Raw genomic sequence first — 17,663 nt, 5'->3', positions numbered from 1 at the left:
AGTGTGACCCTCTAACATTTGACCGTTCTGTTTGTGCATGTGTAACCGAGAGCCGTTCAATTGACTTGTTAACTGTCTTAATGGTTGGAATGTTGATTGGCGATTTGCTAATTGTTAAGAAAGAATTTTAGTTAGGAGTAGAAACTAACACCTGAGAATTTTAACAAGATAATAAATAACGCTTAGGCCAGACAAGAGGGCATCAGCAGTGAATGCTTCATTGACAAGAAGCCTCCTAAAAGGGTACAATTCAGTAGAACTTCAAGGCCTAACAGTGGAAACATCTTGCTACAAAGGAGAGTGCCAAGATAAGGGAAGACCACAAATCAGCCAGTGGTGATAACAGGGAACTTCTTGGCTCAGAAGGCGCTGAAGCATGGAAACTGGGGGAAAGGTAATTCTGGCAGGGGGAGATTGCGACCACCGACCCAATTCAGGACCAAAAAGACTTGCCCCCCCCACACCCATAAAGAGCATGCGTGCTAATCTACATGGCGAGCGTGGCTAATTTAACTACGGATGACCAACGGCAAGTGGGATGCTTATCACTGACCAATGAGTGTAAACTTAGGCGTGTTTTTACTAATTGTTATTAATTAAGTAACTGAATATAAACCCTGTAATTTTGTATGACGGGATGCACGTTAGGCGGAAGAATCCCCCGTGCATCCAGCGCTGCTTACTTGTCTCTATTCAATAAATTGTAAACTTTAATTGGAATTCCGTTTAAGGCTAAATTAATTATCACACCTTGGGTCTTGTCATTGGCCACCAGAGAGAAGAGATCACTGCCTGCCCCTCCTCCTCCCCTTGTGAGGAAGCTGTGGACCACAATGAAATCTCCTTTCAGTCTCCTCCAGGCTGAACAAACCAAGTGACTTTAGCTGCTCCTTCTATGGCTTACCCTCTAAAACCTTCACCAACTTCGTGGCCCTCCTCTGGACACTCTCTAGTAGCTATAATTATACCCTTAACTATACTGTGGCTCCCAAAACTGCACACAGTACTCGAGGTGAGGCTGCACCAGTGCAGAGTAGAGTGGGACAATCACTGCCCTCGACCGGCTGCAATGCAGTGCTTGATGCACCTCTAGACACGGTTGGCTCTCTTGGCTGCTAGGGCACACTGCTGGCGAGCAGGCAGGGCAAGCAGGAGGGACACCACAGCCTGCTTGTAGGTCTACAGCTCAGGTAAGTGCTTTGGTCTCGGGCGAAATGGTGGGCACTCGCCTCATAGCTAAAACCACTGTTTGTTCAGCAAAAGCCCCTGAGATGTCAGATGCATCCACCCAGACAGGTCTGGTAAGAAAGGACACATCAGTACAGGCAGTGGGTTGTGGCAATTGCCCAAACCCCTCTCCTGACAATAAGGTAGGTACCTGCACGAGGTGTGCACAGGTTGACGACCTGTTGCATCAGGTGGCTGAACTGCAGGAAACAGTTAAGAGGCTGCGCAGTATTAGAGGAGCCGAGGCAGAGATAGAGAGGTGGCTTCAAAGTCATGTTCCTGTGGCAGACACCGCCGAGAATGAGGCACCGTGGACCCTGGTGACTCACAGGAGCAGGATTCCACATCAGCCTGCACCCTCCAACATCCCAGTCAGAAACAGATATGAAGCCTTAACGACTGAGGGCACCCATGAGCAAGGTCTGCAAAGTCCCCCGTAAAGGGAAACTGTACCAGTAACATACAGTGGACATCATAAAAAGAAACAACGAGTGATCGTGGTGGGTGACTCTCTGTTGAAGGGTACTGAGGGACCCATCTGCCAACCTGACAGGGAGTCACAAGAGGTATGCTGCCTTCCAGGAGCCAAGGTCAGAGACATTGCCAAGAGGGTGACACAACTCATCAGGAAAACAGACTACTATCCACTTTTACTATTTCATGTAGGCATGAACGACACTGAGAGCTGTAACCTGGGTAAAATCAAGGAAGACTTTCGAGCCCTGGGGGAGCAAGTGGAAAACATTGGTGCCCAGGTGATCTTCTCTTCCATTTTGCCAGTTCGAGGGAAGGGAGCAGCCAGAAACAGGTGCATAATGTATATCAACTCCTGGCTACGTGGCTGGTGCCACTGTGATGGGTTTGGCTTTTATGACAATGGGGTGTTCTTTAATGATGACAACATGCTAGGGAGGAATGGAATACATCTGTCTAAAAGGGGTAAGGGAATCTTCAGCAGTAGGCTGGCTAACTTGGTGAGGCGGGCATTAAACTGAAGGACTTGGGGGGTGGGATCCGCTGCAAAAATGCTCACAGCAGCACGTCCAATGGGGGAGTAAGTCAGGCCAAGCAGTGTGGTAATAAAGGTTCATTAGCTGTCTCCCAAGAGGTGAAACAGAAGAGTAATCACCTCAAGTGTATGTATACAAATACACACAGTCTAGGTAACAAACAGGAGGAACTGGAGCTCTGTGCCCACTCGGAAGGGTATGACATCATAGGAGTAACAGAAACATGGTGGGACAACTCAAATAACCGGGGTTATATATATATATATATAAAATGGATGGTTACAGGCTCTTTCGTAAGGACAGGCAAGGTAGAAGAGGTGGAGGAGTTGCACTCTACATCAAGGAACACCTTGAATGTATTCAAGTCAACTATGGTGATTGCAACTGCTCTATTGAATGTCTCTGGATTAAAGTCAAAGGGGTCGTCTCCAAGCAGGACCTCACAGTGAGCATCTGCTCTTGACCTCCTAACCACGACGACGAAGCTGACGAAGCGATATTTGGGGCACTAAAGCAAGCTTCTGGCCAACAGAACCTGGTCCTGATGGGTGACTTCAACTACTCAGATATCTGCTGGAAGAACAATACGGCAGCTCGCATGTCATCCACCAAGTTCCTGGAATGTACAGAGGACTGTTTCCTGATACAAATATTAGACGTGCCAACCAGGAAGGAGGCACTGCTGGACTTGCTATTCACAAACTGAGAAAGCGTGCTTTGTAATATCTCAGTTAGTGATAGCCTTGGCTGCAGTGACGACGATATTTTGGAGTTCGTGATCCTGCTGAGTGTGCTGAAAGTCAGCTCTAAGACAAGGGTTCTGGATTTTAGAAGAGCAAACTTCAGTTCACTCAGAGCTCAGTTGGGAGGGATTCCATGGGAGGCTTCCATGGAAGACAAAGGAGCTAGTGAGTGCTGTGAATTCTTCAAGAACTTTCTATCGGAAGCACAAAGCCAATTTATCTCCTACAAAGGAAAGGGAAGTAAGCGGAGCAAGAGTTCCCCATGGCTCAACCATGACCTCCTGGGTCTACTCAAATCCAAAAGGGAAGCACACCAGAGATGGAGAAGTGGAGGATTATCCGCCAAGAACTACATAGCCAGAGTGTGCAGAGATGCAGTTAGAAAAGCAAAAGCCCAGTTTGAACTGAAACTGGCTGTAAACATGAAAATTTAAAAGAAAGGTTTCTTCAGACATGTCAACCATAAGCAAAAAAAGAAGGAAAATATAGGCCCACTGTTAAACGGAAAAGGAGAGTCAATCACCAACGATGCAGAAAAGGCAGAGGTCCTCAACACCTTCTTCACCCCTGTCTTTACCAGCACTTTTGGGTCCCAGGCTTTGGGCACAAAATTGCTGATTGATCCAAACACCGACCCACCATCAGTGAAGGAAGAGTTAGTTTATGAATTGCTACAGGAGCTTGACCCTTACAAATCAATGGGCCCTGACGAGATCCACCCAAGGGTGTTGAGAGAGCTGGCTGATGTCATTGCAAGGCCACTCTCCATAATCTTCGAGAAGCCATGGAGAACGGGGGATGTCCCAGAGGACTGGAGGAAGGCAAGTGTTACTCCTATCTACAAGAAAGACTCAAGGGAGGGTCCAGGTAACTATAGGCCCATCAACCTTACTTCAATCCCTGGGAAAGTTATGGAATGAATCCTCCTGGGGGCCATCACAAGTCAAATGCAGCACATGATTGGGAAAAGCCAACGTGGCTTCACTAAAGGCAGATCGTGCTTGACAAACCTGGTGGCCTTCTATGACAAAGTGACTTGCCTGGTTGACATGGGGCAGGCAGTGGACAATGTCTACCTGGACTTCTCCAAGGCCTTTGATACAGTCCCCCACAGCCTCCTCCTGGAGAAATTAATGCGTTACGGCCTAGACAAGTGGTCTGTGCAGTGGGTGGGGAACTGGCTGACAGGCTGCACCAAAGGGTGGTGGTAAATAGCTCCTTTTCCAAGTGGCAACCTGTCACTAGTGGAGTCCCCCAGGGATCAATATTGGGCCCAACGTTATTCAATATCCTTATAAGTGATCTGGATAACGGCATCAAGTGTAGCCTGATGAAGTTTGCTGATGACACCAGGTTGAGTGGGGAAGTAGACACTCCAGAAGGGAGAGCTGCTTTGCAGGAAGATCTGGATAGGCTGGAAGAGTGGGCCAGCAAGAACCTTATGAATTTCAACAAGGAGAAGTGTAAGGTCATGCACCTGGGAAAACATAATCCCGGAGTGCAGCACATTCTGGGATCCACCTGGCTGGAGAGCAGCTCTGTGGAAAGGGACCTGGGGGTCCTGGTGGACAGAAAGCTCAGCATGAGCGAACAGTGTGCTGCTGCAGCCAAGGAGGCCAACAGGATGCTGGGTTGCATCAAAAAGGGCATCACCAGCAGAGAGAAAGAAGTCATCATCCCACCCTACTCAGCGCTTGTCAGGCCACACCTGGAGTACTGTGTACAGTTCTGGTCCCCGCTATACAAAAATGATGTGGACAGGCTGGAAGGGGTCCAGAGAAGGGCCACCAAGATGATCAAAGGACTGGGAAGCTGCCATATGAGGATAGGCTGGGAGAACTGGGTTTGTTCAGCCTTGAGAAAAGGAGGCTCAGAGGGGATCTCATCACCATGTACCAGTATTTAAGGGGCAGCTACAAAGAAGATGGAGACTCCCTTTTTACACAGAGTCTCATGGAGAGGACAAGGGGGAATGGGCACAAGTTGCTCTTGGGGAGATTCCGATTGGACACCAGAGGAAAATTTTTCACAGTGAGTTCAGTCAACCATTGGAATAATCTCCCCAGGGAAGTGGTTGGCTCAGCCACGTTGGACAACTTTACGAGTCATCTGGACAGGGTGCTGGGCCACCTTGTCTAGACTGTGCTCTTCCCAGAAAGATTGGACTAGATGATCCCTGAGGTCCCTTCCAACCTGTGATTCTGTGATTCTATGTGCAACTTGCCAACAACCAGCACCCCCAGGTCCCGCTCTGCGGAGCTGCTCTCCAGCCTCTCATTCCCCAGTCTGTACGTACATACAGGGTTGCCGTGCTCTGGATGTAAAATCTGGCACTTGCCCTTGTTAAACTTCATGCAGTTGGTGATTGCCCAGCTCTCTAATTAGTCTAGATATCATCATGGGACTCAAGGAGCAGGGAGGGGCCTTAGCAGTGATACCAAAATGCTTGCAACATGAGGCCAGGGCTTCTGCACAGATTTACCTGATCACAGATGCCTCCGTGAAAGCAGGAGGTGTGGCAGGCCTTTGCCCTCATGTGGAAGCCTGTACAGGGGCACAGGTGCTGCAAGGGAGGAGGTAGGACCCAAGGTGGACAAGAAATGGAGTAGCTGCTCCTGTCAAGGGAGCTCATTACAGGGCAGCCCTTGCCATCGGGATAATTTTGTGATCAGTTCTTTGAAGTCAGAAGAGAAACGGCCTCAACAACAAGCACGCCGGGTGTTTTCGATCCCTATGCTGCCTGTAGAAATTGCGACATAGAAAAGGAACATTTTACTACTTTCAGTTGTTTTACAACATAGCATTGCGTGTGGCTGGAGGAGGCTGGAGTGCCTTTGAGCTCCGTTTGGTTGACTCATTAACAAGCGTCAACCAAAGCAAGTACCACATAAAGGAGAGGATTCCTTAGAAGTCTAAGACAATTTAAAAACTTGCTGCCATGAAAACAGGTGGATTTGTTCCCTCTCTTGCTTCTCTCCCTACCTCCCATCCCCACACCAGCTTTAGCTCTCAGGGGAGCAACCAAGCCTGTCAAAGTATTTGGTTTTTTTGGTACTTGTTTTCTTTCCTGGCAGTTGGATGAGCTGAACTTGTTCACAAAGGGGACAAATAATCCACTAAAGCTAGCTGAGGGCAGAAGGCAAGCTCACCCTTTTGAGCAGCAGTGAACTGTTACACCAGCTCAAACAGCCTAAGTACAGGCTCTTGCTTCACGAACACCATTAAACCAGTCAAAGCTGATTTTACCTGCTTCAAAGTACCCGGATTGCAGTAATGGGAACAGCACGCTGGTGCAACCAAAATGCACTCAGCAGTGGCCAAATTCCACCCTCCAACAAGAAAAATATGAAGGGACGGGCTGAAGAGGTGCCTGGTAAGGAAGGAACATTATGCCACACACGCAGTAAGGAATGTGATCACCTTTGGGACCTGAGGGCTTGCAGCACCCCAGCTTGGATGAAGCTGCTGGAATGGTCTTCTGGTATAGGTTGTAAAGTTTGGTTGTAGCTAATGATTGACTTTTTGCTCTTGCCTTTTTTCCATTGTTTAAAAAAAAGATTCATATGTGAAAGGTCATTCTTACACTAAGAACAAGACCCAGTAAGTTGGAAAAACGCAAATAACCCCAAATACTTTAAACCCTCCCATATATACAGACACACTCCAAAATACTCTTCTGTACTATTTAGACCTTTGAAATGGCTAATATCTGTAATTTTTGTATTTATTTTCAGTGGAATCACAGCAGCAGGATTTACTATTGATGGCAAGGAACTAAGTCCGTGTGAGACTGAAGTAAGATGCAAAAAACTCCCCTCACCTTTTTGAACCTCTAACTGGGATTAGTCGAGTGCATTTCATAAACCTTATGTCTCTCTTCCATATAACCAACACATTAAATGGGAAAAAGAAAGAATCCACAAAACAGCTTGTGGAGGAAAAGGGAATGAAACTGGTATCAAATGCAGCAATCTCATATACTGGGACATAGCTTTGTGTGCAGCTGAGCTAGTTGCACATGGTGCATTGCTGCCCGGAAGGGAAATTCTCCTTCTCCCTTGACCTGTGCCCACTCTGTGTTTCCCCTACCATTTTAACATCTGGAATTAGATCATGGAGAGTCCCTAAGTGCCAAAGCTGGCATAAGCATAGGAACCCTGTCATTAGCAGTGACCTGTTACAGCAGCTCATTCTATGTTGCTGAGGTATACTCAGCTAGGCTGCATGATCCTGCTTAATCAGAGTTCTCATACTGTGTTTTTTTAAACAAAATGCCTCTTATCTTATGACTAAGTGGATGTTACTTAGTGTCAGCCTGCTACAGGGATGGAGCTAGCCCCAAAACAATGACAGCAGTAGATTAATGAAGGTTAAGGCTGTTGGGGGATATATATTTAATTTATGGCTTCATTTTTGTAGCTCCTTAGTGTTTATCTGGATATATACCACACATGCTTCCCTTCCTTTTTCACCAAGCATCTATCAAATGTGACACTTCACCAAGTATCTCTACACGATTTTGGAAGGAGGAGCTCCATGCCAAAGCAAGACCCATCTTTCAAGCAAGTTAAAAATAAACATCAGACTTAATAAATCCATTGTAAAATGATGCTAAATAGACTTAAAAACAAAAAAAACACCAACAAAAAAACCACTCTTTCTCTCATCTGTTTTGAAAACGGAGAGTTTATTTCCTACATGCTTATCATGACTGGAATGGCCAAGTGTCATGAGCATGAAAACAGTCAATACCTCTGCCTTAATTAATTAATTAATGAAGGATTATACTAAACTGCCTGGGTAAGACAGAAAATAACCCAAACAACGGTAAGGATTAAACAGAAACAGATCTATATTGAAGGAAGGCTTCCAGCAAAATGGGTGAGCAGCAAGAGGAACGGAATGATTTGCAACTGGTCACCTGTTGTAACTTTCTCAAAAAGTCTTAGAATAGATCATTTATTTATGAGAAGCCCACCTTAATAGAAACACGCAGGTAAAGCAAAAAAAACAATTCACATTTCTGGCTTGGTGTGCTGTTCATGTTTTCAATAAAATTTAAACTGATTTTTTTTAACTTCAAACATCAGAAGATACCACTTTGAAGTATTTTGTTATAAATTTCTCAGAACCAAGTTAAAGACTATAAATCATCAGTGAGGTTCAAAAGTACTCATTTAAATAATTTGCAAGCTTTGGTGATTAGCACACACACTTCAGCAACAGATTGCTGCTTTGTTCCCTTTCAAACATGTACAGCAGAAAAGTATCTCGTTACAAGAAGAGAAAAGCCAAAAGATTGCTTTATCTATTGCTATTATGAAACCAGCTAGCAACTAATCAACTCTTCACCAGCCTCAACTTTCTACAGGCCTCAGCCTTCCCATATACCTAAATTGTAATTCTTTTGAACCATGCTAGTTTTAAACCCACTGGAAGACAATATTTGTTAGTCTCTCTAAAAATGGGAGCGGGAATGGTTACCGCCAGGCATGGCTGTTATGTGAATAATTATGGTTATGTCATTACTGACAACGCCAGTTTTCAGTCGCTTTTCCCCCTTTTTGGTTTAACTTTCTGCAACATAACTGTCTTCTGAACTATTTTTCTAATATTACGTGGTTTTGATCAGACTCAAACCAGTTTGAGTATGAAAATTAAATAGCACTAAATACAGGTAATACTATCATACAAGAAAAGCTGCAGAACGCTAGCAGTAAGACAACAGAAGTATCTTTTTCCTAACAGTGAGAGTCAGATCGCAGAAGTGACCTCTGAACAGAAGCATATACAAGCCCACCACCACTTATACTATTGGCATCTGTGAAAGATCCTTGGCTCTGGCAGTGGGAGAATGACCTGTTTTTTCCCTCTGTGTCTAAGAAAGGAGTCAGTATATGAGAGGGAAAGAGTGTGTCTGCAAGACTGGCTGTCTGGTTATACTGTTGTTAACTGTCATGCAAACAAAGCAATTCAACAAATAAACTGAAGCACTTTACTGGACTTTAGGCTAACAGAGCACTGGTTGTGTCAAGTAAAGCATCAACGTTGCAGCTGGCAGACAACTGGAAATACAGACCCATTTTTTCACTTGTTTCCTCTGTGGAATGTGCATCCTTTCCAAAAAGGGCCCTGAATTCTCATTCTAAGATAAGGCCATCAGTTGTTTTTGGCTTTAAACACTAGCAGTATTCACATTCAAGATTATGTAAATTCAAGCGGTAGAAAATAAGCTGTAGTCAAGAAAAGATCAGTAACATTTTTTGAAGTCTGGGGGCATCCATTATTAAAACTTCTAACAATACACAACTTTGCGACTCAAAGCAATCCCCCTCAAACCCAAACAGTTTTAAAGTTGTTACAGGAAGCTTTGCTTAACACAGGACAAAGCATTACCATGGTTTTAATTCTCATTCCACCATGTGTCTGTAGTTCTGTTAATCTACTCCATGACAGAGCTTTTAAACATCTGAAGGATCGTCTTTTGCTTATTTTTAGATAGTGAATAAACATCATTTGTGTCACTGGTATTAACCACGCAATTCAACACTTTTCCTCCCTTGATGCTGGGCGATTTCATTCGGACTCTGGTAGGGGACTGCCAATTTTCATTGCAAGAACCTTTCCGACTCTTGCGGTGATTTGTTTCAGCCTGTTTTTTTGGCACCTTTGAGTCTTTTGCCATCTTAGAACTTCCCTTTCTAGCAGAAGAGTCTTTCACAGACTGAGGTGGCTTGGCACGAAGAAGATACTCATCTGGAGAGCCCTTTTGTCGATTAAGTGTCCTTTCCTCCTTGTTGATCTGCTTTTGCAGCTGCAGAGCCAGAAGCCTGTCCTGCTCCTCTTGCATACGCCTTTCATAGAAATCCTGCTCAACGGCTTTCTGCAATTGCAAGTTAAAATCATTTAACTGCTCCCCTTGGTCCTCTAAACTTTCCGAAAAAGTTCTTCTCTTCTTATCAAGCATGCAAAAGTCAATCACTGCTTCAGCTGGTGGCTCCAGCAACTTTCTTTTTGGAGTCTCCTTAGTGTTCTGCAGTCTCTCTGGTTTCTCTTCACCTGAGTGTCCAGCTGCCTCCGTGAGATCATGTATTACGCTTTTGCTGTCAGACATCACAGAATTTGTTGCTGACTGAATACAGGTACAAGTTTCAGCAGAGTTTTCAAGGTTTATGCTTTCTACATGTATTAAACTGACACTGTCTGACTCGATTCCATCAACTCCTCCTTGGGAGCTACAAAGAACTGTTCTAGACACTTCCTCTTTTGCAATTTCACAAAGCGCATCTGGAACTTTGTCTCCTAGACACTTTGGTCCTGGTGTTTTTTCCTGCTTGGCAACAGCTGTTTCCCCTGAAGCTGAGGCACTGAAGTAGTTCATGCATGATTCCAAAAATGAATCTTTAGCACTGGAATCTTTAATCGCACCCTGATCCACGGTCAGTTGTGGAGACAGTGTTGGCATTTCCTCTTGCTCATCTTGCCATACAGAACTGCTGCCTTCATTGCTGTTGGACTCCTGAAGAAAAGGGAGAAACCACCAATAAAGTAAATTTATCAAAAACCAATGGGTATTAATAAAATGCAAGTCTCCCTTGTCATAGATGCACTGCTCATAACTACTCTGGTATATTAATTTCAATTCTTCTCTTTAAAAAATACATAATTGTTTAATAATAATTAAAATATTTTTTAAAACTTAGAGAAGCCTAGCTAAAGGACTGAAAACACAACTGCAGCATTCTCCTCTTATCAACGACTCAAATCAACTGTTTGAGGTATTAGCCTGCTCATCTTCTTTAACAGCCTCACAGGAAAGGTGGGACAGACAGATGTATGTAAGGGCAGTCGGAGTGCAACCTCCTCCAGTGAGCTCCAGAACCATCGTTTTAGTTTTATACAGCATTGGTTGCAACCCAGAGCTTGCTGAAGACATCTAGGTAAGGTACTTGTAAGGCTACGTAAGGTAACTATCGAAGTAAGCCATAGGTGTGCATTTGTGGACTGCCAAGCATGGTTTCTTCCCTTTCCACTTTGGGGAATCATGAATACTGAAGGTAGTTCAAAAAGGGCAAGATAAATTGCCCAGCACCGATATGCAACAGGAATATAGGATTGACAGTCCTACAGGCAAGGGGAAAATAACCTGTAATTACAGAGGTTTATAACAAAATTATTCTACTTACTGCAGGGCCGGAGTCACTCCTGCCTCCTTCTGTTGTTCTAGAGAAGGTTGCTGATCCCAATGTGTGATGAAGCTTTGGAGACAGATACCTTAAAAGGGGGGGGGGGGGGGAAAGTATATTTTAAAAAATTTTTTTCTTCCCCTGAATTGTCTGTCCTTTGCATTAGTCAAGATCTTCAGGTTCATTCTGACAAAGAAAAACAAGAGAAGTGCATATTATCCTAAGAGGAGATGTTTTAACATTCAACAGTTTATCTTTGCTCCAGATTATCCACGGAAGTTGGACTACAGGATTCCAAGGAAGCGAACAGAGCAGAGAGACACTATACCAAGAAACAGACCAATAATTAAAGAAGAAAAACCTGAATTACTTACTTCTGAATGTCTCCGAAGTTGCTTGCTTTGAACTTCATTTTGCACAAAGTAGCTGGGGATGTTTCAGATGAGAGGCTGCCTGCTGGTGAAGGGCTGCTGAACACATGTCCTTTGGAATCATTGTTCTTAGATGACAAGTAAAAACAGCATTATATAAAACAAAACACAAACTGGAGAAAACCCAGAGCGCTACTTTTTTTCTGCTGCAGAATTAGTTACTTTTGTCCAAAGAATTCTAGAACTGTAAGAGATGGGTATTTATCGAATAAGAAACATTGCGCGTTCTGTACACTTTCCCGTACCTGCCATTAAGGGACAAGAGGTTTTGCTCAAATAAGCACACAGGTTTCATCATTAGGCCTATTATCAGGTAGCAAAAAACAAACAACCAAACCCCAAAAACAAACAAAACCAAAAACATAAGGTAAACTTTCATCATACATTCCTTTCCTTCCGTACAGGTCACAGACATCAATTTCTTCCAAAGAAGTATTTTTAAAATCATGGGGAAAAAAAAGAAGTATTCAGAAGAAAACCAATGTTTTAATGTTTCAACAATGAAAACATCCAGCACACATTTCAGGTGCATATTACACAGGTAGAAATGTTTAGGGTATTTCACCCTCCCACTGGTTTTTCAGAAGTTAATCGTCATTCAAGGACCTAAAGTACTGGGGGCTGAAAACAGTTTTTCAACTACCATTAAAATAAATTTAAATTATTAAAAATTTTAACTTCTGCTCCGAAAAGACTAAGGTGCTTGCACTATATCAACGTTTTCTACCGTCTCCCTTGATCCTAACTCACCAGACTGTTACTCAGCTGCCAGGCCAACTCTTCATCTTGCTTCAGCTGTTCCTCCATCTCCCTCCGTCTCTCTTCTGCCAATCTGTGTTCCTCCTCCTCTTCTGCTAGAAGCCGTTGAATGTATTCCTCACTTGCCTTGTTTTCCTCTTGCTCATGTGCTCGCCTTTCTGCCTCTACCTAAAAAAGAGGTTTTTTTAAAGGTTACTACTACAGGATTACATTTTACACCAGAACCTCCCAGCTGATGCTTCTTAAATGTGAATGATCGACTATTCACAAAGACACCATGAAAACTTCAAAGCCAGCATTTAACTACACAACTCTCCAAAGATGTAAGAATCAAACTGTTTCTGTGTATAGTCTTCTGTTTGATAACCTACCTTTTAATTTCTGTGAGACTGTGCCATTAACTGTGCTAGCATACAAGGTTAAAATTAATTTACTCACCTTTGAAAATGTCAGTAACAAAAACTAAGATCTCCAAATACATGGACCACAGAAGAATCTGAATTAAGATTCTTTATAAGGTCAGGTAGATCACAGCGTTTGCTCAACCTGATTATATCATTGCAATAATATCAGCACAAGACGCCTGAAAGACAGCACATCTGCTTTCTGAGTCCCTCCACTCTCTTGAAACATAAAACACCCAAAGCAGCAGGCCAAGGACTTTAAATCTGCCTTCTTTATGGCAGACATCCACTCTGGGTAAACCACTTATCCGTGGCTCCACAAGGACAGCAAAGTACTTCAGGAACGAACAAGCTCTGGGTAATGGAACTGGGTAATGGAATTTGGAAATTTGCTAGAGTGCCAAGCTGTAATACCACACAAGCTATGCTAAGTCTGAGTTTGTTTCTACTCATGTATCGATGACTTCTAATTGGCACCAGACATCACTACGTATTTCACCGGCACCATCTCCATTAACCATCAGTACTATTGCTGCCAGCCAATCTTATCCCATAACCACCATTAAAGAGAATCCTACACTCCTCTGTTTCACATACTCCCCCAGCTCTTGAAACAACCAGCAATAGGGCTGTCAGGGAAAGGAGCATTCTGACACTACTTCCAATTATAATTCTTACTACTGCGTCTGAATTGGAGGAAGAAGGATCCTTCAGATCCTCAAACAAACATTAAAATTTCTTAAAAATACTTTGATTTTCAAAGAAACACAGGTAACACAGGGAGTGAGCAAATAGGAAACAAAATGCTGTACATTCATTACCCAAGTTCATCTAATTGTGGTATGTTACTTACAGAGGGAAATCAAGAAGGCAAGTACAAGACCAAAGCCAAAACTCCAGATTTTTACATTTGCTGGTCCAAAATACTTTACGTGCATCTGAGGACCTAGGAAAGCCATTTTAGTGTGCCTGGGCAGGCATGCAGAGAGTGAAAGGGTGACGCTCTAACCCTGAAAGAACTCTTCTGCAGAGTTTTGGGAAATATGAGGTATCAACTAAGAGACCTGCCCAGGTGTTCTGCCGCATCTGCACCCCTACGTGTTTCCTAGCCTGTGCAGCACACCTACTTGCATGGGCAACAGGACAGCTTATGTTACTGGACCAGTTGAGAGGGTGAGGTAGGACATATAGATAAACTAGCACAAGAAAATTTCAGAGATGTCACCTCATGTCGAACACAAGGAAGTGTCTCCTCTTCCATAAAAGATAAAAATTTAATTCATGCTTCAGGAATGACCAGTGTGTTCTTTCAGCAGCAATGCCTTTTTAAGTATGTCTCTTTTTAATTAAATAACATTACAGCTGTTTGTGTGAACAATTAAAATAACCAGATACAAAGAATTTATGCTTTTAACTCTTTCTAGACTTACCTTGCTAATCTCTGCTTCATATTCCTGCCTCAGTTCCCCAGGCTTGCTCAGCTGGTGTGGCGGATGAGGGACACAGACTAAATAAGAGGAAGGAAAAAAAGGAGAGCGCAACAAAGCAAGATCATGACAATCCACAATGAAAGATTTTAACAAAAGATCGCTTCCATACACTGTCACAGGAATGATTTGACTTAAATCAAGTGCTGTCAAAAAAAAAAAGCACTTGGTGTTACAAAGGAACAAAATTAAAAAGCCGCACTGTGTTACAGGGTGGCAAGAACAGTCAATGTTTTCCAGGCGCAGTATATAGAGCAAGTAAGTATGCTGACATCTTTTGCTTTTTGTGATTAAAAAAGACTTTATAATACTAGAAGTGGAACAACATGTCTTAGAGCCAACCTACCAATTAGCCTCCCCCAACAGAGCTTACACCATAAGAAAACCCAAAATCTTTCTTAAAAAAGAGTTAATCAGATTTCACTTCCTTTTCTCTGACACCACCATTTTAGGCTCAGAAACTCCTGCACAGACTGAAGCCCTGGAATTTCTAACCAAACTAATTAACAGCATCTAAGAGTTGAAAAACTTTTAACCGCTCACTTACTTGACAGTGATAAACACACGCACATGCGAACACTCCACTTACAGATTTCTCAGCTGAAGTTGTACCAGTAATGAATTACTGCCTTTGCAAGGATAGGAGGCTGTACACCAACTCTTTGCACAAAATGCATGAACAAATATCTACTGAAATGATCAGACAATCTAACTTACCCTCTGTACTACAAACGAAAAAGGCACATGTGGCCGTTTGCCTTCCGAGCTCCTTTCGCAGGAGAGCTCCGACAATGCCTCTTCTAGCAGTAACACAGCCTGTCTAGGCACAGTTTCTTATTTCACAACATCTAAAGTCCACCAACAGTAATTACTTTGGTAAAGCAGAGACATCCCCGGACAAGTGACATTTTACTTACTTTCCTCTTCCAAATCCTGTCCATTAATCCTCCGCTCACACTCCTTCGGGTAGTTCTTCTGAATCTTTTCCCAGAGCTCCCAGTTGACAAGAGTATTTCTGCGGGCATTATATCGTGCCCAAGAAGAGACTCGACGCCGACAAAAAGGGCAACAAAGACTGGCCTTTTCAACGGTCAGCTGGAAACAAGAATTACAGAGGGTATGGTTGCATGGCAGCGTCACAGGCTCTATAAAGATCTCCATGCAAATTTGGCAGAGGCAGTCAGACAAGGAAAGCTGAGTCTCTGATTTCTTCGACATGCTGGCTCAAAGCAGAGGAGCAAGACTAGTACAACATCAGCACCTGAGAGCAAAAAGAAATGTGTGTTTTACTTCTTGTAATGAATATAAAAGAGAAAATGCTCGGTTTTACAGCTACTTTATGAAAGCATTACCAGATATAAGAAGTCTGCTTAAGTGGTTACTTTTGCTCATGATCTGACAGATTCCCGACCTTCAGAGGAAGACACAGGTCTTTCCAGAAGTCACGGAGAAACTGTGGCAGGTTTCCCTACTGCAGTTTCCTGTGAGTTCTAACAGGTGCTTCGGGCATAGGTAGGAGGTAGTAAGGAGAGGGGGGGAAAAGAAGGTGAGAGCTCTTCCAGCATTTACTCTCTATTAGCAAGAAGCTACGTTTGATGGATGTGTTATCACAGTTACCTGAACCTTCCATTCAGTCAATTTTTCAGTATGTACACATCCTTCAAAAGCTGCTTCTGGTACAGACTCAGTTCCAGCATGTTCTCAAGGTGAAATACAACATCCCTATGCATCAGAGGAGAGGGAGGTTCTTCCTCATTCATTCATTTGCTTAAGCTGGGACTAAAATGTAAAAATAATTTTTGTTAACATAAGCAAAGAACTAACCAATGCATTCAACACTTCAGATCTTCTTGTACAGCTTAAAATGGTGGGGGATCATCAGCCTTTCTATTATCAACCTTCCTCACAGCATTTTTCCACTTGGCCCAGAAATACTGTGGAACAGAAAATAAAAGACACATACAGCAAAAAGCATAAAACCACAGTTTTTTAAGTTACAGGAACTGAAGAAAGTTCTTAAAAGCTTCTTTAAAACAGCCAGCTTCACAAGAGACAGGAGGTCCTTCTGAGAGGAATACTGCAGTTTCAATCACACAGGAACATGACATGGAGACAAATATACTTTAAGTTGGGTTTTATTGTTTCTGCTCTCCCTTTGCTGATAAAACATTTAATTTTAAGCCTTTAATTTTTTAAAAAAAGAAGTGTGCTAGATATAATAAAACACCCGGTTTCACAGGTGATTTGTTAAAAAGACCTCGTAATCTACTTGTACCTGTTCTGGACTAACCTCGGTTTGTATACAGGCAGAAACAACAACGCTTAGTGAGCCCGCGGCCACCGTGGGGAGGGAAGGAGAGGGCAGGCAGCCCCCACACACCCCACCGGGGCCCAGCACACAGGGGCGCCGCTCCACCCTCACGGCCGTGCCCCCCATACCCCCGGTCGGCCAAAGCCAGGAGTCAGCACCCACCAAGCTGGAGCTCCGCGTTGGGGCGGCGGCAGCGGCCCTCCTCAGACCCGGCGGCAGGCAGGCCCCGGCGGCAGGCAGGGCCGCAGCCTCCCGTAATGGCCGCCGCCGTAGTGGCGCCCGCCCGCCGGCCGCTCCACTCCGCCCCGCCCCGCGCTGACGGGCCTCTCCCGCCGGCCGGCCTTCCGCTCCTCCTCCTCCTCCTCCGCCTTCTCCTGCGAGCAGAGCCTGCTGGGAGACACAGACCTTCAGGGAGGAGCCGTGGAGCCCGGGTCGGGGTCCCCCAGCACTCATCCGCCTCAGCCAGCCCCTGGAGCCTGCGGCGGGCCCCGGGGACATCCCCGCCGTCCTGCAGTTTTGTCGCCTGAACAAGTGCTTCAGCCATAAATAGATCTTGCCGAAGGGCGGCCTGATTAGAGCTTGTTTCTCCCCGTGTGTGGAAAGCAAGAGCTGTTCCAGAAGCTCTTAGGTGAAAAATGGAAAGCCTGATATGTGCATTAACAAAGCCCGGCCTGGGTGCTGAAAACGTGAATCTTCTGGCCTTATTTTCATCTGAGAAAGTAATCGTAGTGTTAATGAGTGGGGTGGTTTTTTTTTTCCTTTGCTTACTGCAGGCCAGAATTATGCCAACAGACTTGAGGTCCCTGCTATACTGGAAGCAACATGACTGTTATAAACCACATAAATAGCTCACAGACTGGTTGGTTTGGTTTTTTAAACAAACAACTATCAAAAGAATTGTACTTTTTCCTCACATTGCCCATTTCTGCAGTAAATAGCAATCCTGGAAAAGGTAAATGTGTCGGTATAGTTGCATGGCCCTGTGTTGGGAGTGTACCTGCAGTCACACCAGTGTCACCTTGTGCGCAGGATGAGGCCTGACCCATCCCTCCCTTGTGCTCACCCCTCCTCTGGTGCCCACATCCATGGGGGGTCCTGGCTCATC

The 17,663-nt window shown here is 44.2% G+C and overlaps 1 protein-coding gene across 2 annotated transcripts; it reads right to left on the bottom strand.

Annotated features, from left to right (window-relative positions):
* Window positions 1-7,648: 7,648 nt before the first annotated feature.
* RNF168 (ring finger protein 168) lies at window positions 7,649-16,872 on the bottom strand. 2 transcript variants are annotated; one of them, XM_075099592.1, is made up of 8 exons: window positions 16,721-16,872; window positions 15,865-16,026; window positions 15,165-15,508; window positions 14,191-14,267; window positions 12,348-12,524; window positions 11,541-11,665; window positions 11,167-11,254; window positions 7,649-10,499 (listed from the first exon to the last, which is right to left on the bottom strand). In XM_075099592.1, the coding sequence occupies exons 3-8, from the start codon at window positions 15,463-15,465 to the stop codon at window positions 9,423-9,425; spliced, it is 1,845 nt and encodes a 614-aa protein (XP_074955693.1). In that variant the 5' UTR covers window positions 15,466-15,508; window positions 15,865-16,026; window positions 16,721-16,872; the 3' UTR covers window positions 7,649-9,422. The 2 variants fall into 2 exon arrangements, with proteins under 2 accessions (XP_074955693.1, XP_074955692.1); XM_075099591.1 differs by lacking the exon at window positions 15,865-16,026 and adding an exon at window positions 16,072-16,181 and having other exon boundaries at window positions 16,721-16,870.
* Window positions 16,873-17,663: the final 791 nt, after the last annotated feature.

Source organism: Phalacrocorax aristotelis, chromosome 7 (assembly GCF_949628215.1).
Source record: "Phalacrocorax aristotelis chromosome 7, bGulAri2.1, whole genome shotgun sequence".
Taxonomy (NCBI): domain Eukaryota; kingdom Metazoa; phylum Chordata; class Aves; order Suliformes; family Phalacrocoracidae; genus Phalacrocorax; species Phalacrocorax aristotelis.
The sequence above is the reverse complement of the archived record's forward strand: the minus strand, read 5'-3'. Positions and strand labels throughout refer to the sequence as shown.